We start from the raw sequence: 13,299 nt of genomic DNA on the forward strand, positions 1-13,299 counted from the left end.
CCTACCTTGGAAGGTGCCGGAGTGCTGGCATGCCAGAAAAACAAAATGAGGGCAAGGGGTATATGGCAGGATGCCCTGCTTGTGCCCCTTGCCCCCCACCCAAAGCCCCTGCACCCCAGCCCTACTGCCCTGTGCCCCCCACCCAAAGCCCCTGCCCCCCAGCCCTGCTGCCTTGTGCCCCCCACCCAAAGCCCCTGCCCCGCAGGCCTGCCACCCCTTGCCCCCCACCCAAAGCCCCTGCCCCATAGTCCTACTGCCCCTTGCCCCCGACCCAAAGTCCCTGCCCCACATCCTGGGCTCTGTGGCTGCCAGCAACTATCCTGGCTCCGGGTAGCTGCTGGAGTCTGGGCTGCTCCCAGCAGGGCTTGCAGCATCCCAGATGACTTCTGGAAGCAACCCGGGATCCCGGCTGGCAGCAGCTCCCCAGAGCCGGGGTGGCTGCAGCCGGGAGGCTCCAAACAGCTGTGCCCTCAGCACACAGCGGCATGTGACCTGGGTGCAGTGTGAGGAGCTGTTTGTGCAGACTGAGTGGTGCCTGACTCACTACATCCTGATGCTGCTGATGGCCATGGTGCCCTGGTGCACCTGCCCACGTGGCATGGGATCCTGAGGTTTGATGGCAGGACTGTCGGGGCAGGTGCTGGCCTGGGCTCCTCGAGCTGCCGGAGGAGGCTGGGGGTGGGGAGCTCAGCAGGATGGGCTGCTGGCAGGCCAAGGGCCCCCCCTCGGTGACACATCACTGTGGGTGGCAGGCCAGAGTGGGGATTCAGGCAGGCTTCTCATGCTGCAGTATGCAGCATGGCTTTGGCCTGGGTCCTGGGGTGCGAGGATGGCATCCAGTTGTCGCATAAAGGGAATGGATTTGAGAGCACTCCCTGGCAGATGGTTGTGGTCGGTGATGGTGACTCACTGTGCTCACAAGTCCTTGACCTCTATGTGGCGCTGCTGTGTCAACAGTTGTGCTTGTTCTCCTGCATTTGGCCTGACAGCCTCTCTTAAACATGTGCATTGGCGTGCCCACCCCACACGAACTGCCTTTGCACCTCCGCTTCACCCCACACTGCCATGAGGTCACCAGTCTTCTCCATTGGCCACTTGGGGTCCTGGGAGGTGGCGTGTAGCATTGGGGATGATTCTGTCCTGGCTCCCGTGCCAGCTCTCTGGGCCTCCTTGCAGCTGTTGTGGTGCTGCTGGGCCTGGCCAGCTGCCTGCAGCACCCAGTGCAGGGGCATGGAGTAGGACTAGCAGCTGTGTGGCAAGGTGACTAGCAGTTGCATGGGAGTAGCAGCTGCGTGGCACCTGCAGGCAGTCCAGGCAGGCTGCTGGGGGTTGGATGGGGCCAAATAGACCTGGCTCCGGTGGCCAGGACTTTGCTGCAGCTGGGCCCAGGTGCTGGCAGGCCTTGCAGGAGTCTGCTGTGTGGCGGGCCAGTAGGGGGTGGTCCTGCGTTGAGCCACCCACCTCACTGTGACTGACCACCTTCCAGGCCCCGAGTGCCTCCCTGGGAGCGCCTCACATCTGGCCGACCCCCTTCCTGGAGCACACCCGCTAGCCTGGGGGTTCCACTGCCACCACCCAGGGCTCTGGACAGATGGTGGCTCTGCATACCCTGGGAAACACAGGCCTAGTAGCCCTCAAGGGTACTTGATTCACTTCAAGAAGTTGGGATGCTTCCCTCAGTCAGAAGCACAAGTAGTGGTCTCCCTTAGTCAGCCGAACCAAGGGGACCCCAAGGCATAATCTAGACCCACTCCACTCCCAATAAGTCTCCCACAAATAGGTACAAAGGAGAACTTTATTGGTTACAGAGGGTAGGGTTAGAATAGGGTACAGGGTAGAGCAATATGAGAGAAATCCCATAGAGCAAACTCCCTTGGCTGGGTAGTCTTTGATAACGCATCTGAGTTACTGCAAGCTAAATATCTAGTTAGATCTCAGGTAGCTTACTTACAAGTATCATCCAGAGGCAGTTGGAGATTCCCTCTGGAGGCAGGCAGTTCCTTGATCATGAGTTTTGAGAGAGAGAGCAAGTTTCAGCTCTTCTCTGTCTCCCTCGTGGCTGCTGCCCCCTTCCTCATGGGCAGTCCTTAACTTATATAGCCCTTGTGACCTCATTTACCAGGTCCAATGGAGGCCAGCACCTGTTGGCTGTCAGCCAACCAATTTGAAATACATCACTAGTTGCCGGGCAGACTTTAGACCACCAGGGAGCAAGCCCCTCACCCAGGTATGTGCTACCAGTCACGTAGGCAGAGGGAGCAGGTTTCCCCCCTTCCTTAGGAATGTATCCAGCTCAGGTTACCTAAAGAGATAGGGTAAAGGTGTGTCTCCTCTGCTGGGCCCATCCTAATCAAATTGTCACAGAGCAGAGTTTTTGGGGAGAAACAAAGGTGGCCTTCTGCCACATGCTGCACTCTGTGGGACTGGACAGTGCAGCCCTGGTATCTGTGCAGCACTGTGGTGCCAGGGAGTGGCACTGAGGTGCAGGGAGTCTGGCACAGCAGGCCTGCAGCCTGTGCAGGAGGAGCAGTGCCCAGCAGTCACCCCAGGCTCCCTGCACATATGCCTCAGGGCTCAGACTGCTTGCAGAATTTTAAGGGCCTGGAGCTGGGACAGGCATAGATTCGGCTGAGCCCTGGGGCAGGAGAGGATCCCATCCCCAGGGCTCTGGGGCTAGCCTGATGCTTTCCCCCTAGTGGCAGTGCTGACTGAGAGCAGATTTGCTCCCAGTTGGCATCTATATGTGCGCTACTGCACAGTAAATACATGTTAGTAAATTTGCTACTTGCATTTGCAGGTAGCAAATTTACTCATAAGTAGCACAGTTTACTGTGCAGTAAGCATGTGCATGTGTAGACACACATGCTTACCGTACAGTAAACTGTGCTACTGCACAATAAAGCATCTCATCTAGATGTACCCATTAATTTGTAGCTGAAGAATTAATTTTTTATCCCTCGGTATCTTTTTTCCCAGCAGGGATGTCTTCCTATTTACTTGATTTTTCTATAACTTTTTTTTACTGCTGAATGAATGTGTATGGAGAATTTAGGTGAGAGCATGAATGTATCCAGATATCTAGCAAAAAATTAGCTTACATTGCCATGTATTTCTAAGTTTCAAAAGTGTGTTTGCCTAAAACTAATCTGCTGGAAAAAGGAAATTGAAAGTACTTAGGTGGAATAAGTTTTCACTGCATTAGTCACTCAATGAATGGTAATCTAGAATGGCTCAGATGCTTGCCACATCTCTTCTTAGGTTCCTGGAGTTAGGTTTTCTTGTAGAAATCTGCCATATATTTTACAACTTCATGATTTTAATGTCATTTGTATTCCCCTAATGGCCTGTTTAATTGTTGATGTTATTCCATATTATTGCTAATTAACTTATTTGATTCTAACTATGTTCTTGAATAGATAATTGTTCAATTGCAGTTAGTTTATTTAAAGTCATAGAAGCTAGTGGGATTAGGATTTTAATTGATTTAAGTTTGCTTATTTATAAATTTAATTTAAACACATAAAGAATATGGGACTTTTTTATTTCAAAACTTCAATGCAGTGGAATTATAGGTCTATGGTAGCCTTCAGTGACAAATACATGGCTTTGCTCCCACATCTGTATTTATGTTCATTACACAATTCTGAGAATTATTACAAAATAAAAATAACATTAAGTAGAATTGGCAGGAAAATGGAAAAAAATCGTAGATAAGCTGCAGATATTTTCTACCTTTTACACAAATACAATTCTGATGGAGATTTTCTAGACAGCTGTAAAAATGAGATATATCATTTAATGAACCAAAATTAAGAACACATCATATCATTTGAAAATTTACTGGTGATGACATACAGTTTCCTTTTTAGATTTCAAAAACAGTCTGGGATGGCTTCTGCAGAAACTATTTTTGAGGAAGATGTTAGTGATGAGAGTGGGAGTGAAAGGGACAGCAATGAGGAAGATGAGACTAAATTCATGGATAGTTGTATGGAAGACAGGTTTTTATCATCTGAAGTAGAGGAAAGTGAAGAAGAAGAAGAAGAAGAAGAAGAAGAAAACAGAAGTTCTGGTGTGCTGAGAACTGAAGAAGAATTGTGGCAGGTTTTGGAAAGTGAAAGAAAAGATTCCAGAAAACTCTTGGGCAAATGTGGTTCCAAAAATCCTGGTGAGAATTTCTAGCTCATGTTGATTTCTATAATTTCCAATATTATGTTTTATTACATGCCTCTCATAATATTTGATGAGTAACTATTGCCATATATTTATTTTAGAACTAAGAAAATGTCTTGGATTTCTGAAGAAATTGTCCTTATATATTTGGAAATCTATATCACAAGCTATGTAAGTATTGTGAGATTTACCATGAATTATAGATTCATAGATTCATAGATGTTAGGGTCGGAAGGGACCTCAATAGATCATCGAGTCCGACCCCCTGCATAAGCAGGAAAGAGTGCTGGGTCTAGATGAGTTTGTTAGGAAAATGTTTTCATTAAATCCAGTACATGGCATTGTCAGCATAGTGTAATTATCTCGTACCATGTCTTTGCACTATTGATCCTAGCAGGATCTTTAGAAATGCTTTACCCTATCTCTTCCATCCTGGGTGAGTCTTCACGAGATGCTTTACTGCACATTAGACTAATCTAATGCACAGTAAAGCATCTATACATGTGCAGCAATTACTGTGCACTAGATTAGTAGTACTGTAGTAGTACAGTAGTAGTACAGTAATTGCTGCACATGTACTACTAATCTAGTCTAGATTAGTCTAATGAGCAATTTTCTAGTACCTGTAGATATAGATACTAGAAACCAGTGCATTAAACTAATGTGCTGAAGCACATGTGTAGACGCCTAGGCAACAGGGGGCCACAGGGGGTAGGGAGAGCTGACCCAGGTCAGTGGGATGCTGCCTCTCAGCCACATGGAGATTGGGACCCATCCCAATCTCCATGTGGCTGGAAGAGCTGTCCTGGCTCTGGGTAGGTCTCCCCCACCCTGCAGAGATCAGGACCAGCCCCCGTTTCCCTTGCCAGCCTGGGACTGGCACTTGGGGGAGCCTGGAGCTCCCCCTGGCTGCTGCAGCGGGGCAGAGCAAATCAGGAGCAGCCCTAAATTGAATTGCTTCCATTGGGAGCAATTTTGCTTCTGACTGCCGCATGTTAATATGTGTGTGGGGGCCCAGGTTAATGCATCTGAGTTTTCTGTGCAGAAAATTCAGGTGCATTAATTGCATGTGTTGACATGCTTCCCCCCTAGTACAAAAATCATAGAATCATAGAAGTAGGGTCAGAAGGGACCTTGTAGATCTTCAAGTCCGCCCCCTGCCTGGGCAGGAGAGAAACTGGGCTCAAGGGACCCCAGCCATGTAGGCATCGAGCCGCTTCTTAAAGACCCCCAGAGTAGGAGCCAGCACCACTTCCCTTGGAAGTTGGTTCCAGATCCTAGCCGCCCTAACTGTGAAGTAGTTCCTACGGATGTCTAATCTGAACCTACTCTCCAACAAGTTGTGGCCATTATTTCTTGCTATCCCGGGGGTCGCTAGGGGAAACAAGGTCTCCCCCAAACCCTTCTGGTCCCCCCTAGTGAGTTTATAGACGGTCACAAGGTCCCCCCTCAGCCTTCTCTTGTGAAGGCTGAACAGGTTCAGGTCCCGTAGCCTCTCATTGTAGGGTCTGCCCTGCTGTCCCCAGATCATGCAGGTGGCCCTCCTCTGGACCCTCTCAATGTTGTCCACATCCCTCTTGAAGTGGGGTGCCCAGAACTGGACACAGTATTCCAGCTGTGACCTGACCAGTGTCCCGTAGAGGGGGAGGATCACCTCCTTGGCCCTACTCGAGATGCACCTGTGGATGCACGATAGGGTCCGGTTAGCCCTGCCGACTGTGACCTCGCATTGTTGGCCTATGTTCATCTTGGAGTCAGTGATGACTCCAAGATCCCTTTCTGCCTCCGTGCTCTCAAGAAGGGAGTTTCCCATCTTATAAGTGTGTTGCCGGTTACTACTGCCCAAGTGCAGCACCCTGCACTTGTCCATATTGAAACACATCCTGTTTTTGTCAGCCCACCCTTGCAACCTATCCAGGTCTTTCTGCAGTCTTTCCCTCCCTACTAGCGTGCCCACCTCACTCCAGATTTTGGTATCATCAGCGAATTTGAACAGGTTGCTTTTCACCCCATCGTCCAAATCGCTGATAAAGAAATTGAACAGCGCGGGGCCAAGGACCGAGCCCTGGGGGACTCCGCTGCCCACTTCCCCCCAGGTCGAATATGACCCGTCCACCACCACCCTCTGAGTACAACCCTTCAGCCAATTAGCAATCCATCTGACCATGTAGGCATTGATGCCACAGTCGCCTAGTTTTTTAACGAGGATGGGGTGAGAGACAGTGTCAAAGGCCTTGCTGAAGTCCAGAAAGACTACATCCACGGCGACACCTGCATCCAATGCTTTTGTGACCTGATCGTAAAAGGCAATCAGGTTGGTCTGACATGACGTGCCCCTGATGAAACCGTGCTGCTTGCCCCTCAGCATCACCCCTGATGCCGGCCCATCACAGATGTGCTCCTTGATGATCTTCTCCAAGAGTTTCCCCAGGATTGAGGTAAGACTGACGGGCCTATAGTTGCCCGGGTCCTCCCTCCTCCCTTTCTTAAAGATGGGGACCACATTGGCTATCTTCCAATCATCTGGCACCTGGCCTGAGCACCACAAGCACTCGTAAAGCCGTGCCAAGGGCCCAGCAATAACCCCTGCTAGCTCCCTCGACACCCTGGGGTGGAGAGCATCTGGACCTGCTGACTTGAACACGTCAAGCCCCTCCAGAAGCACTCTAACCTGGTCCTCCTCAACCTTAGGTCTTGTGGCGTTCCCCTCGAGTCCATCTTGAATCACAGTGGGGGAGTCCCGGTCCCTGCCCAAGAAAACGGAGGTGAAGTATTTGTTAAAGATGTCTGCCTTCTCTTCTGGCGTGACCACCAGATTGCCCAGCGTATCTTGCAGGGGCCCCACATTTCCTGGCGCCTTCTTCATCCTCCCTATATATTTGAAAAAGGACTTTTTATTATCCTTGATCTTGGACGCTAGTCCTAGCTCTATGTCCACCTTAGCTTTCCTAACAGCCCCCCTACAGGCCCGAGCAGTGGAGGTATACTTTTCTTTGGAGATAGTCCCCCCCTTCCACCGGGTGTACTCCCCAAAAATGATTGGGTCTAAGTGGTTGCTGGCTAGGCTAAAACAAATCTCATACTATTAGGGAAATAGCAGAGGTGTAACTAGTGATTTTTGTGTTCTGGCCAAAGATGGGAGTCTTATCTGAACCCAACACCTAGGCTTCTGCCGCCATTGTTGTGTTAGTTCCTGGGACCCTCTCTGGCTGCTGCTGCCACAGTACCGTACAGGATTCTAACACACTACTGTTGCCATGGGTTTTTGCACCGTTATTTTGGCAAACCTAAATCAGCACCTGGGACTGGTGCCCCAAGTCTTCTTAATGGGAATAGGATGAAGGGATTTCATAGATTTCACAGAAATTAGGGCTGGAAGGGACCTCAGAAGATCATTGAGTCCTGCCCCCTGCCCCAGGGGCAGGAAGTCAGCAGGGGCCATAGGGTCCCAGCAAGATAAACATCCAAATGTCTCTTGATGACAAAGTAGGTGCTTGAACCACCTTCGGCAGCAGTCTATTCCAAACCTGGGGGGCTTGGACAATAAAGAAGTTCTTCCTATGTCCAGTCTGAATAGTCATGGAGGAGTTTGTAACTGTTCAATCTTGTCATCTCTTGGGGTGCTCTGGTGAACAGATGTCCCCCCAGATCCTGGTGAGCACCCCTGATAAACTTATAGGTAGCCACCAGATCACCCCTGAGCCTGTGCTTTTCCAGGCTGAAGAGTCCCATAGCTCTCAGCTTCTCATCATAAGGTCTGTTTTCCTGACCTCTGATCATGCGTGTGGCTCTCCTCTGGACTCTCTCAAGCTTCTCTACATCTTTTTTGAATTGTGGAGCACAAAACTGGATGCAATACTCCAGCTGTGGCCTCACCAAGGCTGAGTACAATGGGAGAATGACGTCCTGGGATTTGCTTGAGAAGCATCTATGGATGCAAGTCAGTGTTTTGCTCGCTTTACTAGCCACAGCATCACCTTGATGGCTCATGTTCATTTTGTGGTCAATCATAACTCCTAAGTCCCTTTTGTCCATAGTGCTAGCCAGCATAGCACTGCTGAGTCTATAAGCATGCTGCAGGTTTTTCTTCCCAAGGCAGAGAACCTTGCATTTTTCGGTGTTGAACACCATCAGGTTCTCATCTGCCCATTTTCTGAGCCTGTCAAGGTCAGCCTGGATCACCCTCCTATCCTCAGGTGTGGACGCTTTACCCCAATGCTCCCTGCAGGTCTGGAGCAGTGCAGAGTATTCCTTCTTGGAGGTGGATCCAGTCCTCCATCCTTTGTAGGTCTTTCTTTTTAGATGCTGGAGGTCCGCTAGTTCCCTGCAGAGCCAAGGGGGCTGCTGTGCCCTTTTGCTGCCTTTCCTCTGAGATGGGATAGACTTTGCTTGTGCATCCAGGATCGGTCCCTTGAGAAGCAACCACTCATCCTGAACTCCCCTCCCCTTTGGGTTGTGGTTCTTTAGGGCATCACTGACAAGCCTCCTGAGCTTGCCAAAGTCAGCTGTCCTGAAGTTGAAGGCTTCTGTATTGCTGACTGATGTGCCAGATTTACGGCTCATGGTGAAGGCGATCAGCTCGTGGTCACTGTCACCCAGCTTCCTTCAATCATTACGTTGCTGATTAGGTCGTTCCCTATTGCCAGTACCAGGTCGAGCAGAGCTTTACTTCTCATCAGCCTGTAGACTTCTTGCATCAGACAGAGCTCATCCACACTAGAGAGAAAGCTTAACGACCATTCGGATGACCTACCTAATTTTGGTCCAGTGAACGGAAACATATAAAAATAAACCTGGAAGGGACCAGCAGTCCTCTGTAATGGTCAGTAACTGGATGTGTCTACACATATGCTTTACTGCGCAGTAGACTAATTTGCCTCACAGTAAAGTATCACCATCTACACATGCAAGGCAATTAGGCTGGTGTAGACTAATTTACTGTACCATCAGATAGTCCTATCAGACACAAGTACTATCTGACAGTGGGTAAATTATTGCACTTAAACACACATGTAGACAGTGACATCTGGATTAGTTTACTTTGTGCCAGACTTTATTAAGTCGCATTAATTGCACATGTTGACATGCCCACTGTATAGTAGAAATTAAGTCTAGAAAGGTTATAAGCACATGCATGCTATCCTTGGCTCTAGGGGTGTTGGTTGTACTGGCTTCCTTCCAATTCATGAGAGCACATAACTGCAGATGCTTCCTCTGCATGAAGAAGGGTGCTTATACCCGAAAGCTTTCAAAGAAGAATTTTTCCAACTATTTTAGTTGATCTAATAAAAGATATCATATTTACCCAAAGAACTTTGTATGCCTATGTCCTTGCTCCCAGTATCTCACAGACAGAAAACATTCTTGTATATTTTAAAACTTAGACTCTTTAAGACAAAGAATCTCAAGTTTAAAAAAAACAAGATTGTACCAAAAGCAGAGAACAGAAAAGACCAAAGACATCAGCAGCAGCTTGGCTTCCTGCAGTGGCAGGGAGTCTGTTAGGTAAAATACATCCACATAATCCAGGAAGTAAACTTTCCCCATGTTAGAAAAGAAGGCAAAAAAAAAAGTTGTCCTTAGTCTTACCTGGGGGAAATATCTTCCTGACACTAAATCTTTTTAACCTCAAGCATGTGAATAAGCCATGTCAGGCAGGTACCTAAGAGATTCTCAGCCTATCATGACTGGCCACTTCTTGGTAGTAGGATGCTTCTCCCAACCCATTACTTCTCCCAGCTATATGTGGTGTTGAGAGTGTAGGTAATGGTCACTATTTGTTCTTCTTATAAAATTCATCATTAGCCAAAGAAACCCATTTGTCTAATACAGGGGTTGGCAACTTATGGCTCCTGGGCCATATCTGGCCTGAGAAGGGATGGCGTGAGCTGGGACAGCAGAGCCATTCAGCAGTGGGGAAAATTGGGAGCAGGGTGAATTGGCAGCAGCCGTGTCACAGGCAGTAGGCAGCCTTATATCAAACACCAGTCTAATTTAGCACACAGCAGCTCAAAGGTTGCGAATTCCTTGTCTAAAATGTTAAAAGAACTCCCAGAGGTCTACCATGACATCAATCATGATGAACTGAACTGTTGTATATAATGACTAGCAATCAAGGAAGGGGGTACACAAAACATACATTGTGGTTGCAACCTTTTGAGAAACAGGAACAGCAGATATATTGATACTGGGAACGTCTACATGTTCATTAATGCACTTTAGGTAATGCAAATTAAATCTAGTACCTCCCTGGTGAGGTACTAGAAAAAAAGCACATTAGCTTATTTTAATGTAAATTAGCTAAAGAGCACAGTTTTTGTGATGCTTTAATGCACATTAAAATAGGCTAATGCATTAAAGTGGACATAGAGACATGCCCACTGGCTGTGAAAGTTGATTTGGTTTAGATAGCACAATGTTGAATACTGATAATACTGTTCAGTATGATGAGTGAGTGAGTGAGTGAATGAATGAATGCATGAGCATGCAAATAGCTTTTGCCTAATTTTAGATACAAAGAAGATAGTTTTGTTCTGAATCAACCTGTGCAATTAATTTTGGTAGATTTTAAATAATTTAAATATTTTTTGATCAGCTAAATCTAGTAGCAGTCAAATTTTCTCCCCTTCCCCTCTCCCCAACAATTTTGATTTGTACAGGATTATGTACATGCTATTTGATTACATATATACTGTTTTTCTTTTCATTTAGGCGTGTCAGCTTACTAAATGACTTTGTTGAGTCTGAATTGTTTGTGATTGATGGGGATTCTTTACTTCTCATGTGGTTATACGAAGAGAAAGAATATCTACCCTTCTTTTATCTAGTTGAATGCTTTCTGCTTGATTTCACTCAAAAAGGAGCAAAATATATAATCGTCCTCTTCAAGGTACTAAAACAATACATTATTTACATATATTTTAAAACACTGGACAGTTTCAAGAGTAATTGTTTGATTGTAATGAAGGAATTTCATCTCTAGGTTTTTTTTCCTTCTAATCTCGATTAATTAAGGACCCAGATATGCACCATCAACTCCAGTCAGCCTGCAAACCGTCTTCTAGACCAGGTTAGGCAACCTTTTCCAGCTGTGGGCCAGAATGAGCCTTACTTTCCTTTTAGTTTGCATTTCCTTCCTTTTCAAGGGTAGTAGAAGCCATAGAGTGATACTTCCTAGAATAATTATATATAGATATATATAACTGTTCTGTGTCCCAAAGACACATGCTGTATACCCTGGCTCCATCTATCCCTGACACGTGCATAGGGTTTGGAATCCTGGCCTCCAGTGGTCTTCTACAAGGACTTTTGCAGATTAGCAAAGTGGATTAACGAAGAAGAAAAAGGGTATTCTGTCTTCCTTAACTGACATATTGGGAACATATTATTTGTAGATTAAACTTGCCTCTGCTCACAATTGCTTGACACTTCCCCTTATAAGACTTTGTTTTCAAGTGAAGAAATATAAAGTATTTATGTAATTAAACTGTACCAAAATGCACGTACACAAAAGAGATGAATTAGGATTGTACAGGGAAGCTTAATTCTGGCATTTCTTAACTCCTGGGTGCTTGACTTTGCAACCTGAAATTATTTTAAACATAATTACTTTTTAGATGTGATATATCAGTCACATCTTTATATAGATGAAGATTTTTCTTTGGGAAATACTGCATTTACTTAAATATAAGATGACCCTGATCATAAGACAACTCCCCAATAATTATATTCTATATCCAGAAAAATTATAGATTTGATATAATTTTCCAGATATGGAATTTAATTATTAAAAGTTTTTTTGAGTTTGTTCCCTTTCTGCTGCTACAGCAGGGAAAATAAATCTGTGGGGTCAGGTAGCCCCTTTGCCCTGTGCCTCCTGAACTACTTCCATCAACTACTTTGCTCCTTTCTTACTGTTAGATCCTGCTCTCTCTGAGCACATGGAAGTAAAGAACAAATTTGAAAAAAAAATGACCTTGAACTACACATAGCTGTAATTATTAGCAAATAGTACCCACAGACTTAGTTCATCCAGTTGCAACTTTTAGCAGAGATGATCCAGAAACATACTATTAAGTAACACTGTGGCATGTACTTATATATAATACAATTTTGGGGGTGGGGGTTCTTAGAATTTTTTTATTCCAGGTCAAATTAGCCAAATCAGTTCTGAATCCTCTTGACTGAGAAAAACTCAACTGTTCAAACACCATATGTGGCACTACAACCAGCAAGTATCTTCTACCCCAGACTTTTCAGCCCAAGGCTTCAGATACTCCCAAATCCATTGGCAAGCATCCTACATGCAGACCCACACATGGAGGACTTGGGTTTGGATACCCCCATGTCTAACTTGCCCTTAGTCAATGGCCACAGGAGCAAGCTAGGGAGGAATCCCCAATTTCTGTAAAGCAGGCATGTAGCTGAAAGCCTACTGGAAACTGGCCACTGGGAAGCTAATTACAAGACATATAGGGTGCCCTGTCTACAGTACATTATACAGCGGTACACCCTTTACTACACAATGCTATTCAAATCTACCTTGGCCTGGGCAACAGAGCAGTGCAGCTTGATCTGGGCCAAAAGACCAAGAACTATGTATTATATTAATCCAAAACCAAAAGGCCCATGGTTTACCATATAATTCACTGGGGTGGGTCCCACCAGAGTCAACAGCATTCACACCATGGTGATTTCACTGCTCAGCACTGTTCAGTATATGTGTGTATTCCAGAGACCTCCTACAAAGGATCCATGTACTAATTAGCCTTTCACCCATGACTGAAGCCAGGCATTCTTTTCATAAGTCCTGGCATCCTCCAAAAATGTATATGCAGATGAGGCATAGGACAACTTGGTCTGGCTTGACCTCATGGAGTGTGGGGCCACACTAAATGTATGCGACAGGCTGAGAAAGAGAGGCCAACAGAAAGGCCCTGTTTGCTGATGTTTGCCAGACATTTAGGGCAGGTGAACAAACAGGAACCACTGGAAATGGGCAAGAAAGGCACAGCTCAGCTATAAGAGTAAAGAGGAAATTGAAATATATGCAGTACAGTGGCTCACTATGAACTGAAAATGAGTAGGCTCTTAACAGGACTGAATTCAATGGGCACTACCATATAT

At 46.3% G+C, this 13,299-nt stretch overlaps 1 protein-coding gene across 1 annotated transcript in view; it reads left to right on the forward strand.

Moving 5' to 3' along the window:
* The first annotated feature begins 3,874 nt into the window (after window positions 1-3,874).
* Window positions 3,875-13,299, forward strand: part of DDX60 (DExD/H-box helicase 60) — a 100,678-nt gene continuing 91,253 nt past the window's right edge. The window contains 3 exon segments of the mRNA XM_059721897.1: window positions 3,875-4,168; window positions 4,275-4,344; window positions 10,885-11,062. Of these exon segments, the coding sequence (XP_059577880.1) occupies window positions 3,889-4,168; window positions 4,275-4,344; window positions 10,885-11,062 (528 nt within the window). The 5' untranslated portion in view covers window positions 3,875-3,888.

The sequence above is a fragment of the Alligator mississippiensis genome, chromosome 2, assembly GCF_030867095.1.
Source record: "Alligator mississippiensis isolate rAllMis1 chromosome 2, rAllMis1, whole genome shotgun sequence".
In the NCBI taxonomy this organism is placed as follows: domain Eukaryota; kingdom Metazoa; phylum Chordata; order Crocodylia; family Alligatoridae; genus Alligator; species Alligator mississippiensis.